The following is a 20,747-nucleotide window of genomic DNA, read 5'->3' as shown; positions in this document are numbered from 1 at the left end:
GAGCTGTGTGTGCGCATGACGCTTCCGAGCAACCGAAGAAACTGACCATTCATGATGTTTCATCCCCGCACGGCATGGTGCGAGGCCCACCTAGGTGAAGGGACTTCCCCAAAGACACACACAACTTCCTGTAAAGGGACTACAAGGGAGGGCTGCTGATCACTTTTCTGACCCTCTCATGCAACGTGCTTTTCCCCACACCGCGTTGCTAGTTGGCTGTCACTCTGGATTACCGACAAGATGATGTGAGAAAGGGTCTGTGTGATCCTCCCATAAACTGGATGTATGTGCCCGGCAAGGAGTTACAGTGAGAGAGCAAAGCAGACGTCCCACAGTTATGGTTATCCTGTTAGACTGGAAGCTTCACAAGGTAGGAGCTGTGCCTGGCTGGCTTTGCGCCCCAGCATCCATGCCAACGCCTGGCGTCATAAACATTTGTGGAGGGAAGGTGATGGAGGACAGGGGAGTGGTTTCTTAGGGTCAGTGGTCTGCAGTGTTAGCTCTTTCCTGATCGGATTAACAGCGACCCCTACAAACAGCGAGAGCACCTTGCAGAATGTTATTTTCCAGCCTCATTCTGGCTGCACTTGTTTCCCACTGTTGTTTTCTTTTCATCCCATTTTTAATTCGTGTGATTTTGTAATTGTTTGCATTATTCCTAGTGTATTTCAAGCACTGTGATTGACTTTAAATATCTTGGGGATATTTGTCAACAGCGCTCTCCCAAAAAATACCCTAGAAAAACTAATAATTACAACATAAATACACGTAACTGGCAATGGACATTTGTTCTGCCCTCAGCTGCAGAGGATGCAGCCAGGATGGCACTAAAACTGTGAGACTTTCCCCAACAGTCCCGCTATGCCTCCTCTCTAGGCCTTCCCCAGCTCTACCCACTTTTGGACACTTGTTCCGAGGCCATTCTCCCCCTCCTGACCTCAGCTAGCTAATCCAGCTCTAGTTTCTTCTAATCAAAGGGGGCAAGTATCGAATGGGAGCTCACATCCTCTGTTTCCAGGGGGCTCTAGGGCAGACAAGAGCGCGGAGCAGGATGGAGCAGAGCAGGGCAGGGCAGACGTAGACAGACGCTGGCTGCTTGGTTACGAGCCCGCACCACGGCTCAGGAGAGGCGGGGGCTCTGCTGGCTGCTGAGCACCGTGGAACTCTGAGAGGCCTCCCGGCTCACGGCATGAAGCGTGTGCGTGGCAGTGGCTGCTTATCACCTCTCTCAACTGACGGCCACCACCAGCCTCCACTTTGTAAATGAAGAGATAAATTCAGAATCCCTTAACGTGGGGCTCCTCAAACCATCAGACTCTCAAGCTTTTGGCTGCTTGCCCTCCTTGAATTCTCCCTCCCCTGGGTTTCTGGGGACGACATGGTTTCCTCCCAGTTCTCTGACTGCTGCCTCCATTTTTTTCACTCGGCTCCTCCTTGGCCCTGGTTGTTTCTATTCTTGCATTCTCAGAACCATCGCTTTCATAGTCATGCCCCAGTTCAGTGTCCCGGGCCAGGTTCCAATCTCTTATCTCCACCTGCCTGCTCCTCTGGCTGGATATTCCTTCATCACCTTCAAAATTACATGTCCAAAGCCTGATGTGAAGATCTTTCCCTAAAACTTTGTTCCATGTTTCAACTTCTGCACTGATGGCACTGCCATTTCCTTGTCATCCGGGCTTGAAGATGTACTCATTTACTTTTCCTTCTTTCCTATTCATTCACTGAGTTCTCGTGACTTCCCCACTGATTTGTTTCCTCCCTTTCCATCCCCTGACCAAGCTGGGGTAACACCACACTCATCCTGTAACCAGTCTGCTTCTCTGCTCCAGACCAGCATGCTCTAACCACCGCTCCGTCATTCTCCAGCCCCCATACCACCAGGGACCCCATTTTCTACTACAGTACCTGGAGCTCTGGCTGACCCTCAGGGCCCTCCACAATCTCAATGACTCCCATCTCCTCACAATCACAAGAGCATACCTCTGCCTCACCTCTGCGCCTGTGCAGATTACTGCTTTTACCAAGGACTCCTTCTTCTCACTCCCCTGCCTACTGAAATTGCACTCCTTCCTCAAGCCCAGATCAAAGCCCACCTCTTCCGCTAGCTTCTCCCGGAGTGTCCTCTTTTCTTGGGCATCTTCTTGTTTTACTGTAGTCTAGTGTACTTACTCTTTCTGTTCTTTAGTCCCTACCTTATGATTTTCTTGCCCGTTAGGGTCTAAAATGTCATGAAAAAGAATGAGATCATCAATACGAAGGCGCTGAAAGTGTTTTGGAGGAAAAGGTAGAACGGAAAGCTCAGGGATTAACAGTAAAAAAACGTACAGTGGTGATGACAAGGATCGAGTGTCTCTGTATTAGTTTCATTACTGACATTTGTAATGCTGTCTTTATTTGCCTTTATATTGATACCATAAAGGGATGAGGTTTGAGGATCTTTATGCTTTGAAGAACCATCAAATTATGTCTCTCTTATTCTGGATTCCCATTATCTAGAAGCTCTACAGTGCCAGCTTCCAAAGGACTTTTCAATGATGACTCTATGCCCATCTGGTTCTCATTTTCTTCCTGGTGACTGAAAGTAACGAACATGAAGTAGATTCATAGGGAGCCTGCATCTTATATTTCAGAATACACCCCAGTGCCCTGGGGACTGCGCTCCCCAGACTCAGTTTCCTCCTCTGAGGGACGAGATCTCAGCAGTCAGAGAGCAGTACGACTCTCCACCCAGTCTGATCCCCTTTGCGGCCAAGTCATCAGTTTTTGTTTTGTCTCACATGACTAGGGCTCAGGTGAAGATTCCAAGCGTTGGAAGGAGGGGACGTGCAGGTCTGAAGAGTGGAAAGCACTCCCCCAAAGCTCAACTCTGAGAATGCAGAGCAAACAAACTCTAGCCGGTAATACAGTCACCATTCACAGCTTCCTTCTTACAGCTGCCAAAATACTGCATCAGGTTGTCAGCTTTTGACTTCATTGCACCACAGTAAATAAAAATAAAACCACTGCCAAATACCATCAGCAACGCAAGCTCTGTCATGTAGCCGTGACGGCGAGGACGAGGCCCCGAGGCTCCTTTGCGTTTTGAATGAAGTCATTTCCCAGGCTTCATAAATGATTATACTTGTTTGCCACACAAAACTGTATGTATACACCAATTCTGAATTGTGTCAGAAAACAAGGGTCTTGTTCACTTTACTGCATTCTGTAAAAATACTCGCCCAGACTTCTGGTCAGTAACCAGAGAAAACAGCCCAGCTGAAAGCCCCAGCCACTGAGAGAAGGACCCAAGTGTACTCAGTATGACACAAAGATTTATAAACACAGCCAAATAACCCGAAGGAGTACACAATATAAATGCTTTATTGCTAGCACAGAGGTTTCTTTTTAAGTAAATTAAAAGAAATAAATCTTCATTTTCACATTCTATACCGCAGTTGAAAGGTAACTAGCTGGTTAATGGATATGTTCACTTGGACACAAGCTATAAGGAGAGCATGACAGTCACATGGAAGGGCTCAGAGATGTGGCGTCTCTCAAGGCATCGGGCCACTGAATGCACTGCCGTTCGTAAATAACAGCGAGGAGGGATTTCTTTTAAACATCATGAATAGACAAGACTTATAAATAGAAACCCGGGATGGTTAGAAAGCAGAAACCCATTAAATACAGAAGGCTATATATGTGTTGGCCATATTCCATGTACTCTAGGCTATGTTTGGTACTTTTAAATAAATGATCTCCATCTACGTTACAGACCGGACTGACTTCGGCAGCCAGGAAAGCGGAAGGAGGAAAGGAAGGTGATGCTGTCCATCAACCGGTGGATGCGGTGGATCCGTTGGAAAGCAGGAGAGGAGGGTGTGACTGGAGGGGCGGGAGGGGCACCGCTTAGTGCCTCCCCCTCAGGAGGCTCCTGGGGAGGCTGGGAGGGAAAATGCCGCGCGGACGTGGACGAGCTGCTGGACGAGTCGGCGGAGGTCTGGTGGAGCGTGGCAATCGTGGCACGCTGCAAGTCTGCGAGTGACACGGAATCTGCAGGCTTGCTCAGGTTCTCCAGGGTTACTGCCAGTGGATTTAGGGCAAGATAGGCCAAAGTGACAGCCAGAGCACTGGGAATAGCAGTGCCGGGGCAATGGGGGGCGGGGGACAGAGGCTGAAGAGTCCAACTGCAGAGATAATTCACTTAGTAAGAATTGTCAGCCAGTACTGAAAATGAAATTATTTCTGCAAGGCCCCCAGCATTACCTTTTACCAAATTCTTGAGCCCAGCCATTCGTTTCTGGGTTGTTAAGATAAGCTTTGGAAAAAGATCTTATCAATCTATGAAAAACAACCCCCCCCCTGCCCCCACCTTATTCCAGAATCACCCAGAAGGAAGTAAACACACGCGCACCCACACGCCCTAAAGCCAAGCAGCCAGATCAGAAGTTGTGAACTACATAGGATGATCTCCAGATCTCCATCTTCCTGCTCTTTTGCTCATGTTATTTATGGATGTAAGAAAGCCAGACTGGGTCAGGAACGTCCCCAGTTCTTGCTTCTTGGTACATCTGCAGTGTACCAGCTCCTGGCATTTTCAGTCTGGTCTGGCTCTAACTAAAACCATTTCATGTTTTGCTTTGAAGAAGTGGATAACATGAAATGGTAATTTGGCTGCAAAACCTTGGAAAATTGTTCCCGGCCCAAACATCTGCCCCAAATGAGCTCAGCTGAGATCTCCTTGGAGGGGTGGGAGGGACGGGTGAGCAGAGAGAGGCTGGAAAGGGGAAAATGAAGACAATGGAAGGACAACCTTCCCTCAGGAGGAAAGTTCTTTGTGACAAAAGGCGCCAGCCCATCCCTCTGGAGAGATCGAAGTCCCTGACTGCTACTCCTCTGCTCTCCGTCTCCTTTCCCCAGTATTTGGTATTACTCAGGTGAACCCTTACAGAGTGCCAGGAAATGGTGCCCACATGGTCTGCTTTCATTACCCACTGACTGGCCTGGCCTACGTGTCATTATTTCACTTTAAATAAGGACCAAGTACGGACTTTGGATTCCTGAGAGCCGGGCCCCCCAGGGAGAGCAGAGAGGGAGAGTCCTGCGGGATGGCCTCCACCTTCCCCCTTGGCCTTCTTAGGAGTTCTTCTGAGGGATCTTTACTGTCACCGTCTTCACCTCCGAGTACTCTCGCAAGCCAAACTCCCCCCTAAAAGGCAGAAATAGGCAGTATCAGACACCAGAGGGCTGGGCAGCCCGGCCTGAGGGACAGCAAGAGTCCCGAGAAGGGGAGGTTTATCACCTGCTAACAGCAGGCCCTGGGTTTCCATGTAGAAATGTCTGATGAGTGGACAACCCAGCTCTCCTCTGAGGAGCACAGAGAGCTGTCATATCCTGAGCAGTGACCGTTTCTTGACGGCAAAGACTGATCGTCTCCACAACATTGCACAGAAGGGTGCAGCACTGCCACCTACTCAGAGAAACAGGCATGTGGATTAGCCTGGGCCAGCGGTCACACAGGCCCTGAACTGTGCCCCTGGGTGGGCACCGTGGACAGCAGTGGACCAGGCCCAGGTCTCTGCCACCGCGTCTCTACTGCAGGCAGCAATGGCTCCTGGGGACGATGGTGTGCCTTCCTCCTCTAAAACCTGCTCCTGCCACTGGACACCCCCTCATGTGTGTTTTCCAGTTGCTCCCCTAGAGATCTAGTCTACTTTAGCTGAAAGAAAAGCATGAGATTTCCGGGCTGGGATCCCCTCTGTCTGATGTTCTAAATTCCTTTTCACTGGACCTTAGACTCAACAAATGGAAAGGAAGACCTAAAGGCTCACCAGGGAAGAGCACGGATCACCTGCAACGCTTAAAAACAATCCTGATACAAGCTGCCCACATGCCCACAGAGTAAGGGCAAAGAGGCAGGAAATCAAAATAACTGACAGAAAAGGAAGTGGTAGTCAGCTGGTCCCCCAAGACTCCGGGGAAACGTTTACTGACTGGGAGCTGGGTCACCTGCCTCGGTGGGGACAGGAGATACAGCCCTTCCCAGCCCTCCAGTCACTCAGCTTGGGTCTCCAACCACTGTCTTCAGGATGCTGGGGTGTGGCCACATCTCCTGGCCACAATGTTCCTTTTCTTCACCTGTCTGTATTCCCTTCTCATTTCACTTCATTGTCACTGCCCTTTCCCCCCACCCTTTTTTAAATCTCATTGTAAAATCAAGCACATTCTATTTTTTTCCGTAAAAAAAGTTCAACTTTTTTTCCTCTATTCTTTTTAAAGTCACTTCTCTGTGATGCTTCTCCTGGCTCTCTCATAAGAGCTCCTCCCTCCTCCGTGTTCACAGCCTCTACCACAGCCCCGTCACCTGCAACGGGGCTGCCTGAGCATCTGTCCCCTCCCATGGAGCTGTATCTTACTGATCCTGCTTTCTGCTCCCCCCCCCGCCCCCCCCCCCCCCCCCCCCCACTGCCAAGCCTAGAGTACAGCCTACAGCTCAGGCTCAAATACAGTACTTGTGGAAGGAAGGAAGAGAGGAAGGGAGGAAGGGAGGAAGGCTTCTCCCCATCCCCTCTACCCGGGTGGATATATCGCCTCTGCCAGGAAAACATAAAAGAACACTTAGAGATGTATTTGAATAAGAAAATATTAATAAAGGCCGTCTTTAAGAAACAGTCATGTGTACAAGATACCTTACAGTAACTGGGCTTAACAACCAAGGAACGATTCATTCTGCTTCCTTCCAGGAATTCCCATGCCCTCACAAGGCTCCAATCGCTTTGCCAGCAGCAACTCCCAGCACCAAGGTCACCTGGGTTGTTACGGCCACCCCCTCCCCACCAGGACATCAGAGGCAGCCAAGGAGAGACCAGGACATGTGCACTATTCTCTTATCTGCATTGGCCATCCTGCTTACAGGAATGAGAATAAATCTGGGACTGTCCCGTGCCATTCAGTATAAGATTCCCTCATTAGCTCTTTTCAGGCCCTGAGTCTTTATTACCAGCTCAGCTCTGGCTCTTTCTGGACTTTTTCCTGCCCTTGGGCAATTCCGAAAGTGTCTCTTCATCACAGACATCATCTGCCTCCTGTTTGAAGTGAGGTTACTCCCTTCTTGTTTTCTGACTTGTGCACGCACATGGGGCAGACCCTGAACCACTGTCCTCCCCCTCAGACCTCTAAGTAGGTTGTGACAAATGTAAGAAAGTCTAGAGTCAGAAGCGTGCTGGTATGGTCGCCTTCGAGTGTGGCTGTTGGGTCCCATAATCTTTGGGGGCGTGATGCCATGGAAAACCGTCCCGGACTGGAGGAGCTCTTCCCCTGGGTCCTGGGGCAGCCGTCTGCCACCACGGTCCACACACAGCCCACTCTGAGAATGAGGAGTGGGCTCAAATCTGCCAGAACACCTGGAGCTGGGGAATGCCAGCTCAGCTCTGCCATTAAGTGGCTGTATGACTCCAGGCGAGCCACCACTCCCACCCTTCTGGTGCCCTGTCACCTCATGGGCAGCAGTTCCCAAACCCCAGCAAACGTAAGGATCACCTTTGGAGCTTGCTTCGTTGTAGATTCCTGACCATCCCACCAAAGCTTCTGTCTCAGTAGGTCTGGGGAGGAACCCAAGAGATTATGCTGCAGGTTATTATTTGAGCCACCCTTTGAGAAACACTGCTGTAAAGTCTCTGAGAGCCCCCAAGCTTCTCAGAGCTATTTGACCACCTCATTCCAGGGTTTTTCTCTCAAATTTGCTTAATCCAGTTAAATTCTGTGGCACACAGGGTTCCACGGTGAAGGAAGCTTCAACCACACAACAGGGCAAAGGCAGACACATTGTCATTGATCTCTCTGTGTGGTCGCCTTCATGGCTCCACAGTGTGTCGGGGCTCAGGCACACTGAGATGCCTGTATCCCTACTTCTGAGCCAGACTAGGCTATATTCCCTAACATGAACCAAACTTGGCCTACCTACAGGTAAGGTAAGATGTTACATTTTGGGGTCTCTCAGCCAGACATTTTAGAAAATCACTCCTAAAACAAAAAGGGATTTCTGTTTAGGGTGTATCTTTCCCTGCTCTTTTCCCTCCTACAGCAGCATCGTTCAGAGCAGGGTCTCCAGATCACCTGCATCAGAATCATTCCAGAAGCCTGTTAACACTGCAGCCCCTCAGCCCTCGCCCAGACTTACTAGAGAGGGGGTTCCCATATAGACATGCCCAGCAAGCCCCTTCTCTGACTGCAGGTGACTTTTGGTGCGCATGCATGCTGCGACGCAAACTTGGGAAGCCCCAATTTAGAATACCCTAATAATGCTTCTCATCTTCAAAGCTGTGTCCTTAGTTTTTAAAATGTTGAGGCTCACAGCTTTCCTTCCACCCCCTTAGTTTGTGACATGTATTTTATAGCTTGTCTCAGGGAAGCTTAAATGAGGAGTAAGGGAGAGGACAGGAAGAATGAAAGTGGGGGGAGGGGTAGCTGCAGGCCAGAATTGAGGTGAGCTCGGCCCTCTCTCCGGCCCTGGGAATCAGTGGCCAGCCTATCAGGTAACCTGTAGAGGGCAGTCCTCCACAGCTCTCTGTGTGGGGGGTGGTGGGTGATGTGGGGGACACCTCAGGGGTTCCCACAGCTCTCCCTGGAGTTTGTCTCTAGAAGGTGCTACTTCTCTTCTCTGTGTCTCTTACAAGTGGGCAAGGAGGGGCCAGGAACCAGAGCCACATGAAGTTTGCAAGGCCATGAGATAAACACTACTGTCCAGAAGAAGGTAAGTGGAGTTTTAAGTGAGAAGGAAGAATGGGGGACCACGAGAGGCCAGGTTCGTTGACTTGAAACCTTTGTGACCACTCTACGTCATTTAAAGAAGGGAAAAAAAAAACCCATGTTTTGGGAGCAAGTAGGGACAAAGAATCATATAATTTAGACAAGATGAAGGGAGTCTCATCAAAGGGCACTGTTTCCTAATTATTTTTTAACTGCACTGGGAAGGCCAAATCATTATAGCACCAGGAAGACAAGTTGAGAAAGGCTGCTTTTCAGTCTCCTGGGCCACTGTCCTCTGTGTGGTTCTGACACAGCCAAACCATTCTCTGAGCCATCTTTCCAGGGGAGGGTAAGGTTTCTAGTGGGGACAGACGAGACCTGGACAATGTCACAAGCCTCCATCCTGCCCATGCCGAGGGCCAGGGCTAGCCTGGGACAGGCTCCATCAACCAGTGATTATTTATTATACTTTATGCTCATGATTCACTCTCTCAATGATCTGTAGCAAAACAGTGTGAGCAGCATTCCCAGAGCCAGTGACTGCCCCAACATTTCGGAGACGTGGAAAGCACAAACACAGAAGCAGTACATGAAAGGACAGGCTGAATACATCTTGAGAAGTGGAAGCAGAACGTTAAGGCCATAAGCAAGTTAAGAAGAGATACCTGAAGCACATGAAGACTTTATAAAAGCTGAAAAAATACTAATAACTGAGCAAACAATTCTGGTTCTGGCTGTAAAGCAAGTGGGAAGTACTGAAGGCCAGAAGCAAGGTTCAGGCAGGAGCCACCTCTCCCTGGCATTTCCAGAGATAGAGCGTAAGCGGATGATACTAGCTGGAACTCAGGAAAAGTTCTGCCACACTTCTGAGCTAAGACATGTATTAAGAAAAAGAAGGATTGCCTCCATAGCACTCATCTACTTGACCAACAGTGATGACAGCAGCTAACATTTCAGAAGGTCTGGATGTCTGGGATACTCAGTCCTACCGTTTAATCCTCACAGAAACCTTTTGGGGTAGGTGCGGTGATTACTCCCATTTTATAGATGAGGAAACAGAGGTTTAGTGAGATTAAGTGATTTGTCCAAGGTTGCACAGGTGTTAAGTGGTAGAGCCAGCATCCATCTCTGAAGCAATGTGATACCAGAAACTCTACTCTTCGTCTCAAAGCTATGCCTGACTTACAGTGGAATGGCCAAGGGCTAGAAATGACCAGCTAAAGTATGTGAAGCATGTAAATCCTCTGCACTGGTCTTACGGGTTCACTGTACTTGGTTGCAAAAACCACACTTCTTCCTCCCCCAATGCCTCTACTCACTCTTTCCCCACTGTACCTTGCTTTGCCCCTTAACCCTGCAGACATACTTCCCTCTCTCTGTCTAGTCAAATGTCCCTCTCCTTTATAGGTCAATTCAAGTCTTCATATTTGATCGTATCTAAAGGTTTTCCACACTTCTACAGTTCACAAGGATCTCCCCCCATCCCTAAACTCCACTATAGCTTTACAGTCTTTTCTGGAATTCTTTGGATTCTTTCAATGTTGTAGATTAAATTTATCCGGCAAAATTTCTAGTGCCTTAATGAGCCACATCTTCCCCCACAGGTCAAGCACAACGCTTTGCACATGGTATATGGCTCAATACTTTCAGTAGACTGATTATGGACTATTACTCACAAAAGGATGCATTTAAGAGTGGCAGAGGGGAACGGACATGGAAGATGTCTCCTCTTGTGAATCATAGGATTTTAAAAACATGGAACCAGCTGCTTTCAAAAGGAGGGAAAAATTTTTTTTGGATGGGGGGAGGGGGTGCATCAGCTTAGAACAACCCTGGCTATCATTTACCCTTGGAATGCTGCTCAAAAAATCCATTTATAAGGGCACCTGGGTGGTTTAGTCGGTTGAGTGTCCGACTTCAGATCAGGTCACCATCTCAGAGCTCGTGAATTTGAGCTCCACATCAGGCTCACTGCTGTCAACACAGAGTCTGCTTTGGGGATCCTCTGTCCCCTTCCCACTCTGTCCCTCCCCTGCTCACTCTCTCAAAAATAAATAAATCTTAAGAAAATCCATTTATATATGAAGGCTGCAAATAAAATCCCCTTGAGTGTAGGTTTTCTTTGTTACAGTCCCATTTTTCAGGTCCTTTGCTTGTCAGGAGGACTCTTCCCCACTCTGATCTGATCCCTGAAGACTGTCTGTACCTGGCCTGCCTGCTTCCTTGGTTGGATATCATGGGAGCCACTTGAAACCTACGTTCAAACCTCACATCTGCCACTTACTGGCTGGGTGACCTGGACAAGCTGCTTAACTACTGTAAGCCTCAGTTCCCCGTCCAAACCATGTGGATGTGAGGGGTTAAGTGTATCACTTCCATTTCATCATCGTGAAAGTTGAATGAGACAATGTTAGGAAAGAAGCTAACATACAACCAAATACAGAGCAGGCATTTAATTAATGATATCTATCACGGTTATTGTAAAATACTTGTAACCGGTCTTCCTCCTCTAGTCTTTGCCAGAACATCCTCTATATGCCAGAAATTTTGGCCTGAAGTCCTTTGATATCTCCTCAGCTCCCATAGAACACTTAAGCCCTCTGTGACTGGGTTCCAGCCACCCTTCCCACTTGTGTCTTCAGCAAGCCCCTTCTCGTCATCTTATGTCCAAACCTGTGGTCCCAGACTCAGAGAATCTACAGAGGCCAAGCAGGTGACATGAGCCAGTGGACTGGGTATGTGTAAAATGACTGACCACCAATATTCAGCCCCCAGAAGCCACAGGAGTGGTGGGGAAAGAAACAGACTCCAGAGCTCACAGCTGTAGTGATTTTGCTATGGGGGAATGAAAATAAGCAAGAAATCTAGATTTTATGGAGAGCCTCTTCATTTTTGAATGCCAGTTAAAGATTTTAAAATGTTGTGAGGCAAAACAAAACATTTCTGCAGGCCAGATTTGCCCTTGGGCTGCCAGTTGGTGACCTTTGTTTCAAACACACCAAACTCTGGGACGCTCTGAATTTGCTGTGTCTTCATGCCTGTGTTCCTGCTACTCCCTCTGCATGGGAGGACTGCCCTCCACCCTCCAAAACTGAAATGTTATTTGTTCTGTGAAAAAATTAATGGATTCTTTCCTCAGTACTTGCAAGATGTGTGACACGCTTCTATTAATAAAATAGCCCTTATTGTATGAAATAGATGGTGCATTAATTTTTCTCCATTCCCACTTAAGGTAAGGGAGCTGTGTTCTAGTCATCTTTGTAGCATGTAGTACAATGCTTAGCCTATAGAAGTATGTGCTCAACAAAATGTTTGTTTAATGAATGGATGAGGGTAAGAGAAATCAACAATTGTGTGACTACTCCTCTGTGCTGGGATCTGCAATCCCTATTTCTCTGCAGGCACCAGCAACTTTGGACACTTACATTTCTCTCCCATTTCCAGACATCTTGAATCCCCCAAAGGGGCTCTGGGCATTTAAGGCATTGTAACAATTGATCCTAAGGGAAGAAAACATAGTACCGTTAGTGCTGAATTCCACTTGCACAGAAATAGTACCACTGGCATAGTATTTCCTTTAAAAGTTTTTTTTAATTCCTTTTTTTTTTTTTTTTTTTTTTTTTTTTACATACGGAACATCTTTAATCTAAAATTTGCTTTGATTTCCCGATCTGGCCAGGAATGGGTGTATATCCATTCTCGGGGGGGAGTCTCCTTGCCTTTGGTATTCCCATCCCCCCAGAGAATGTGCTTACTTCACTCAGGTTCTAGAGATTATGAGGTCCCCACACAGTCACTGGCATGCGTTACAGCTAGAACAATGACGCTGACTCTGATCTTACCAAACAGTCCCCGCCTGCATTGCAGAAGACACTGTGAGGGCCTTGTTGATGTCATTAGTGAAGACAGCTGCCACAAGTCCAAAGTCTGAGTTATTGGCTCTTTCGATCACTTCATCCATTGTCTTAAACCTCAGAATCTCCTGAACGGGGCCAAAGATCTGCAACAAAATCATTTGACCCAACACAGGGCTGCTTTGCCAGCACCTTTACAACTGCTTTCCACAATGCAAAACAAGTTTGCTCTGCTTTCATTATTTAAACTTCATTTCTGCTTAGCAGCACAGAACTGTAAAATAACCTTTGGCAGAATAGGACTGTACATGTGTCTAACCTTAGAGTTTGTTCAGGACCCTGACTCCTCCACCCTCCCTGCCATCACTCGATTCTACTGTTAAAGCTGCCTTCTCCATGATTCTCCAGACACTGCTCCAGATCTCAGAACTGCTGGTCTGGACTGTTGGCTGATGTGCTCCTGGTTCCTCTCTCGCATGAACGTGAGGATGCTTGGATGCCTTCTCCTTCCTGGGGAACAGCTTAGTAACCTACATCTGAAGGAACAGACCTGTTGCAAGTGTATTACTAAGGCCAATGATTGGCTATGGTGACTGTCCTCTGGGCTAATAATAATTGCAATCATTTAGCAGGTCACCTGGCCTCCATCTAGCTTGCTTGCGTTTTTTTTTTTTTTTTTCAACGTTTATTTATTTTTGGGACAGAGAGAGACAGAGCATGAACGGGGGAGGGGCAGAGAGAGAGGGAGACACAGAATCGGAAACAGGCTCCAGGCTCTGAGCCCTCAGCCCAGAGCCCGACGCGGGGCTCGAACTCACGGACCGCGAGATCGTGACCTGGCTGAAGTCGGACGCTTAACCGACTGCGCCACCCAGGCGCCCCAACTTGCGTTTTGATTTAACATTTTCTTGAAAGTGAGATTTTTCATAGTGATGTTTATAGCTGTTACAGAATATATATAAAATATAAAGAGCTAAAGCTAGAACATCATGTACTAGAAGTGCTCTGGAAACCATTCCAGAAAGATGTGGCTTTTGTTAGAACCCCACATTGGATACCTCCTCTTTGGCAATCCGCATATCATCGGTGACATTGGAAAACACCGTGGGCTCTATGAAGAATCCCTTTCGGCCCAGTCCTTTGCCTCCACATTCCAGCTTGGCACCCTCTGCCACACCACTCTGGATGAGTTCCAGGATCTTGTTGTACTGTTTCTTGTCAATCTACAAAAGAAATTTCCTAATGACTCCGTGTAAAGTGAGTGGGTTCTCAAGAATCTCTCATCTGCGATTTTGTTTCAAAGCTCCATGATATCTAGTCATATCACATGGAACTGCTGTCACTTACCCATTCTTCACCAACAAAACACGTGGTTTTTTTATGGTTCCACCCAGCATGTTGGGAACTTCAGTAAATTACTGCACTGATGACAGTGTGAGAGCGCCAAATCAGAACTATCAGACATAGGCCATGTTTTCAGATGACAGAGAACTTGGCTAATTGATTAGTCATTGTTTACAAATGGGGGAAAACTGACCTCTACATCCAAATGAACAGTTCAGCAAGTTGTACTGATACTAAAAAGATGAAAACGATAGGTGAGCTATATGGCGCCACACATCAAATCCTATTGGGAAATATTTTTAATTGGACCTCCTATTACACCTGTAGAGGAAAAGATCAAGTCCAAAGAATGAGAACTTTCTATTCCATAAAATAAAGTCAACCTTGCCCCCAAAAGTCATAAGTATCACTCAATTACTATGGTTAAAAACCTGAATTCACTTGGGTTTAAGTGCTCATCAGTCATCTTTCAAACGGTCCCCCAAGCTAGGTGATGTTGTTGCTTATCGGGAAGACCCACACACTAGAGATCTAGATGCAATCTGGTCCAAATAGCCTTTACAAATTCTCGGGCTCTATCTACAGTTTAAAACCAGAATTCTATCTGGAAATATGCCTTCATGATTGTGGAGAACCTGCAGAGCCAAATAGTGTGGACTGCAGGGACTTTTGTGGCCCTCCCCACCCCATCCCACCACATGAAGCATTCAGGGTAAGAGAGAAACATAGAGCAGAGTGGGAAGGAGATAGCCCTCATTTCCTACACATTTACAAGCCACAAGGGACCTCCCCAAAGTAGGTCAGGTTGGTGGAGAGATTCCTCAGCCACTGAAGAAGGATAAGTGGCTTCTGGGAAAAAGAGATGTCCACTCTCCCTGACAAAGGCATTTGTAGAGGGGTCTTGAAGGCCAGTGATTACCACTGGGTCTCAGTTCTCAAGGTCAACATCCATCTTGTCATGCACAGGTCTTTTTTAGAGCTGAGACACTCCAATTTACCCCCAAAGTTCAAAGTATCCTTAAGGCAACCCTAATCCCTTAGTGTTTCAGAGATAAAATTTAGAAAGGAAGAGAGAAGTATGAGAAATAAGAATGCCTCACCAGCTACATTTCTAGCCATGAAGACAAGGTGGAAGAGTAAGGAGGAAGCAGAAAAAAGAAGTTGTTTCTGGGGTACCACTAGAGTGTCCAGTGTTCGCCAAGGATTAAGAAAGCGGATGTTTATTATTTCTCTACCTGGGGTCCCTGCTCAGTGGTGGGATCAAAGGGACTCCCCACTATGCGCCTCTTGGCCCGCTCCACACTTCTTCTCACAAACTCCTCATAGATGGACTCCTCCACAAAGATGCGAGACCCCGCGGTGCAGCACTGGCCTTGGTTGAAGAACACCCCCTGGTGAGCCTGCTCCACAGCATAGTCCACTGCAAGAGGAAAACAGCCACGTCCTCAGCACTAGTTCTCCTGCGGAGGGGTGTGTCTACAGAGTCACCTCCCATCCCTCTCCCCAGAGCCCTAGGTATAAATGCCACGCTCACCGCAGAGCGTATGGTGAGTAGGCAGCACCGGGGAGAGCACTGGATTGAGAACGCAGCTTAGGTGGAAGTTCTAACTAGACCCTGATGTTACTTGCTATGTGAACGTGGACAACTTCACTTCTTTGAGCCTCTTTCTTCTTCTGTAAAAAGAAGGACTGGACCACGTCATCTAGAACAGGGGTCTCAAACTCCAGGATGCCAAGGGGCTAGGCAGAGAATGTAATGGTAGGAATCTGCCAGCTACTGAAACAACCTGATGGAGGCTCAGAAGGAAAGACACTACATTTGGCTGTTGCTCTGCGTGAATGTAAGCCACTGGCTGCCAGATGGTCAATTTTAAGAAAAAACAGAAGTCAGTATTTTTAATGTGCAGTTTTTCTTTTTTCAAGTGCTGTGTGACATTTAGACAGGTAAACATATGTATGCCTGCATCTTGTCTATGGACTGCCAACGTGCAACCTTACCCTACAGAACCTTGTAGCTGTATGCTCAATTTGTATTTTGTCGAATTAATAAGCTAGAACAGAAACTGATCTTCTTGAAAGTCACCAAGTTTCCTCTGTATTTACATGGGATGGTGTAATGGCATAAAACTTTTTCATGTCATAGCGTGTCCTTCAAGATAGGACTAGTAAGTATGGTGTGTTAGTTGCTAAATGACTGACTCCCATCAGTCAACCAGTGGTGTGAGTGGAGGGCCTACTCCCCAAGAGAAATTTAGGTGTGAGAGTTCTGATCCCTCGGACAGCCAGCATGAAGCCGATGCTGAACTCTCTGCGGACTCCAAGCTGGGGCTGAGAGTCAGACAAACTGCTTTCTGCTTTCTGATCTCTCCAGTGATGAAAGGGAAAGCAGCTGCGCCTGGCAGGATGGGAAGAAGAAAAAGAAAGAATGAAAGAGACTTTGGAATTGCATTCCCTGGAAAGCTTTTCTAAACAGAAAGGCCACACCTAGGCAGGATGGACTGCATGGCATCCTGCCTGGAGACATGGGGTTTCCTAGGTTTGCTGCTCCATGCTGCCACAGAGTCCTACCTCCAAGGCGTAATCACCTGATTGAGGTCCATTCATACGGGACTTACCAAAGTAGGTTGTCATTCTGGCTGAAAGTCATGGAAGCAGCAGAGGATGGGGGCACTAAACAGAGAAGGGGGTTGTGGGTTTGGGGAAATGTTGGCAGGCCTAGTGAACTAGTATTTTTTTAATGATCTACAGAGCCACCAGGCACAGTTGAGAAGTTTCAGATTTCTTGCATCTCGGCAGAGAGAGGGTATTTCAGCCGTTCGGAGGTTTAGGCCACTCCCCTTTGCACTGCACAGCCCTGAGCAAGCCATCATCTCTTCTACCCTGCTCTACAGCATCACAGAGTCAAAGAAGCTCATTAGTGTCCAGAAAACAAGCTCTGTTCAGCTGTCAACTGACAAGCGTTCTTTCCCAACATTAGTCTATCTGCTCCTTAGAAGGAAAGGTCCACATTCTTCTACTTAAGTGCCCCTTAGTCTCCCAGATCTTCTTCTTAGTGTCCTGTCAAAGTGGAGATACAAAGAGGGCACCGGAAGGCAGTGTGCTGGCACATGTATGAGATCTGTGGGTGACTTACAATCAGCATCGGCAAAAATAATATTGGGGCTTTTCCCTCCAAGTTCCAGAGTTACTCTCTTCAAGTTACTTCTTCCAGCTGCTTCTTGGATAAGCTTTCCAACCTGAAAGGAAAGGAAATGGAGGAAGGTTTTGCACACCTTGCAGCTGAGACAGTCAGTGGCCCAGCCAATTCTGGGCAACAGTAATTGATCCTGCAAGGCAAACTAACCCAGTGGAGAAGGCAGGAATAACTCCTGTGGTCGGGTTGGGCGGACGAGATACAAGTCAGCTGGGATGCAGTTTAATGTCTGTGCTGAAGTGAGTTGGAAGACTGCTTTAGTTTCATGATGGAAGGAGCATGGAAAGAGGGTTTAATCTGGAATCTTAATCACTGGTCTCCGAAAAAGCCAACTGGCTTCACATGAAAGACATGATACATGATGAATGTAAAACAAAATCTTCATGTATTTAAAAAAAATGCCACATATGACTTTAATCACAGGGCTCAAAGAAAATATAGATGTTACACCTTTGCCTCTGCCTAGGTCTAAAGTAGAAGGATTCCCGGTGGCTGAAGAACTGTCTATACTGTGCAATGCCTATTTACCTAGAAGCCAAGCAAACAAAAGGCGGAGTTAGAGATGGCATTTACCATGGTGTAAACTCACACTTCCAATGAAATTGAAAGTGTCAAGATGGAAACAGAAGAACACACTGCCTCAGTGATAGAAATGCTGTCCACTCTTTCAGAGTCTGCCTCAGCTGAACAGTGTTTCCTTGCCCAAGGGAATACCCTCCCGTGGGTGGCCTATCCACCGATGGCAGCAGGGGTGTAGAGGCCCTTGCTCTCAGCTCACCACAGGACAGCTCTGCAGGACCATGGATGCTCCGCCATGCTGCATGTGGTTGGCGGACGTTGTCAGGCCTGCACTGCAGTTCAGCTTCCCCTGTGGCCACTCCCCTTCAGCAGCGATCCCTAATACATAACCTGCCTGGCAAACTCCATCTCAGCAGCTGCTTCCGGAGAACCTGACTCATAACAGGGTGCTACTCTACTATCAGGGTAGAGGTCACATATGGGAAATACCAAGTCCCCAAATTGCCCATATGGGCAGTTTGCTCTTGTTGGGATCAAAAATGCTACTGACTTCCACTGAAAATAAAATATTTTAAAAGCCTGGAGAAAAGAAATGCTAAATTTGCGTCCCTCCAGCCTCTTGTTGAGATCTTCAAGTAGGACTAACAATTCCTCAGGCAGGGTAGTCATGGTTAAGAGAAAATGTTCTGGAACCTGGAAGTTTTCTACTGATTTTATTGCTTACCAACTGTTTGACCTTGGAAAATTTATTTTTACTTCTTGGAGCCTCGGTTTCCTCCTCTGTACTTGGGGCTAAACATAGTATCTACCTCAGAATTCAGTTGTCCTGAGGATTAAGTGAAGATATTTCGTCCTTAAAACCCTCCTCGTACACAGTGTGCCCACTCATGGTAGCTACGTGAAGGCGGGAGAAGCCAGGCCACTCTCTTTCCATGTTCAGCGCAGAGCAATGGAGGTGATCATAAGAGGAGCTACTGCTAAGACTTTCCAAAGCAGGGCTCCCCCCTCCCTGCCCCCACTTCCCCCAAAATGCTTACGCTTATCAGTTGCTTCAGGAAAATACTGGGGAAACTCTCTGACTTCCTTCAGTTGCCAGTATTACTCATTCACTGGATTAAATGCTTTTATGTTTTTATTATTACTCTACCTTACAGCAAAAAATTTAGAAAATGTACTTTCACTCTGAGGAAACCTAACCATGGGGGAAAAATAGTGATGTCTCTGGAAGAGCTAGAATTGGTGTTTCTTAGTTTACAGGACAATGCTAGTTTCTAAGAGGTTAAGAAATACTGACATCCGGCCCTAAGATTAATGGGCAGGCATCAGCCCACCAGCCAGATGGTGCCTCTCCTGCCGTGCCAGTTTGTCTGTCTTCTACCTCAAGGCAAACTCCCTAGAAGACAGGCTAATAAAGGCCCTGTTCTCAGGAAAACATGCTTCCTCTTCTTCAGGAAGAAAATGTATGTACACAATGGAAAGGAGAATCTGGCCCTCTGTTCTGGCAAGAGGACAGCGGTCAGGTAAAAACTGTGACTGACGCCTGAGATCCCTAGCTTGAGAGGGGAAGCCTTCAGAGGAGGACAGCTGGGACAAGAGCACCATGGGGAGTCCCTGACGGCTGTCCGCTGTGACTGATGATTCTCCTGAGGAATTCTAGGGTTCTTGGCTCTCTCTGCCCTGAGGAATCCATACTGATGATGACTCATCTTTAAGTCCAGGAAGATAAACAGACGAGTGCTTTCTCAAAGAAGGCAATCACTGGAATTCCCGAACTTATTATTAATTATATTAGAAAATGAACGTTTACTGAGCTGATCTATGTCAGACATTTACATGTAATTAGCTCATTTAAGTTGCTCAAAAACCCTACATAGTAGATACTATCTCATTTTAAAGATGACCAAACTTACGAGCTGGAAGTCAATGGATGGTACCATGTTACCCAGCAGGTGGGCTGGCAGAGCCCGTCAGACCCCAGGTAGACTGATGCCAGGGCACGAGCGCGGATCACTCCCTCTATGCACCTCCCTCTCAACTTTCCGCCTTCCTTTCTGTATTTCCTGAGCACCTAATGTGTGCCACTCACCACCAAAACTTTGTCCCTGAACTCCTAATTGTATCCAGGTGAGTAGGAATATCACCTTTTATAGATACAAATGATGATCACAAACCATCAGTTGCAAAACTTACATTTTTGCCTTCAGAATGACATTAAAAAACAAGCAAAAGCAAGGGGAAATCATGGGTTCAACACACAGTAAGATGCTGAATAAATGTTTGGGGTTGGTAAAGGGAGTGCGGGCCCAGCTGGCATTGCATTTCTGTTAGCCCTACTCCTGACATTAATCAAAATGTTCTAGGGGCTGGTATTTTTTGCCACTAGGAATGTTGTCCAGTGATTATTTTCATGGCTACGGTAACTATACAAAAACCTTGCTCAGTCTATGGTCATCAGAGAATACCTAAGAATAATTTTTCCTGTGTCAGTGCTTTGCCAGCCTTTCCTTAGAAACCAAATTTGTGCTAAACATTGTGAGGCAAATCTCAGATGAATAATGCCTTTCCTCTTCATCTTTGGAAGAAGGTCAAGTTGCAGCTCAGAGTCAAGAAACAACTGAATGTGTTAGGCCACGGGAGAACCATTCCCATCTGGAGGGGCCTCAGGACAAGACACTGAGGAAATGCAGTTTTCACTGATCCCCTTCATTCGACACACATATTCCTGGTTCTCCAACTTCGTGCCGGGTGCAATGCTGTACCAGGAAGGACCTCACAGCTAAGAGGACTCCCACACAAACCTAGCAGGTGCTCACTAAGTGTAGCTTTACAGTCCACTGGGACAAAAATCTGGGTCAGATTTAATATTAGATAAGAGTGGACAGAATTATGGCTCTGAGGTACTTTGTTATAAGCCAGAGTCAGAGCTCTCCCTCCGGTCTTTATCCACAGATTAGGGCTTTGGAGAACACATTACTACTCATGAATTCTCTCCGTGAGTGGACACAGGTTAAATGACCGCAAATGGGAGGCACTCCTCATTATCATTACCAAGAAGGGGAAAGAAGTGATGGAAAGGAAAACAGATGCAAGTCCAAAGCAAGAGATTTTTT

General features: G+C 47.1%; 1 protein-coding gene across 8 annotated transcripts in view; it reads right to left on the bottom strand.

Moving 5' to 3' along the window:
• Nucleotides 1-3,342: 3,342 nt before the first annotated feature.
• Nucleotides 3,343-20,747, bottom strand: part of ALDH1A2 (aldehyde dehydrogenase 1 family member A2) — a 100,304-nt gene continuing 82,899 nt past the window's right edge. For 3 of the 8 annotated variants that reach the window (XM_045449603.1, XM_045449608.1, XM_045449607.1), the window contains 7 exons: nt 17,059-17,161; nt 15,161-15,345; nt 13,640-13,804; nt 12,570-12,727; nt 12,153-12,227; nt 5,282-5,449; nt 3,343-5,188 (listed from right to left, as the gene is read on the bottom strand). In XM_045449603.1, the coding sequence (XP_045305559.1) occupies nt 5,116-5,188; nt 5,282-5,449; nt 12,153-12,227; nt 12,570-12,727; nt 13,640-13,804; nt 15,161-15,345; nt 17,059-17,161 (927 nt within the window). In that variant the 3' untranslated portion in view covers nt 3,343-5,115. The other 5 variants (XR_006704668.1, XM_045449604.1, XM_045449606.1 and 2 more) reach the window with 5 other exon arrangements.

This window comes from Leopardus geoffroyi, chromosome B3 (assembly GCF_018350155.1).
Source record: "Leopardus geoffroyi isolate Oge1 chromosome B3, O.geoffroyi_Oge1_pat1.0, whole genome shotgun sequence".
Taxonomy (NCBI): Eukaryota; Metazoa; Chordata; class Mammalia; order Carnivora; family Felidae; genus Leopardus; species Leopardus geoffroyi.
Note: the sequence above shows the minus strand (reverse complement) of the source record. Positions and strands in the feature narration are given on the sequence as shown.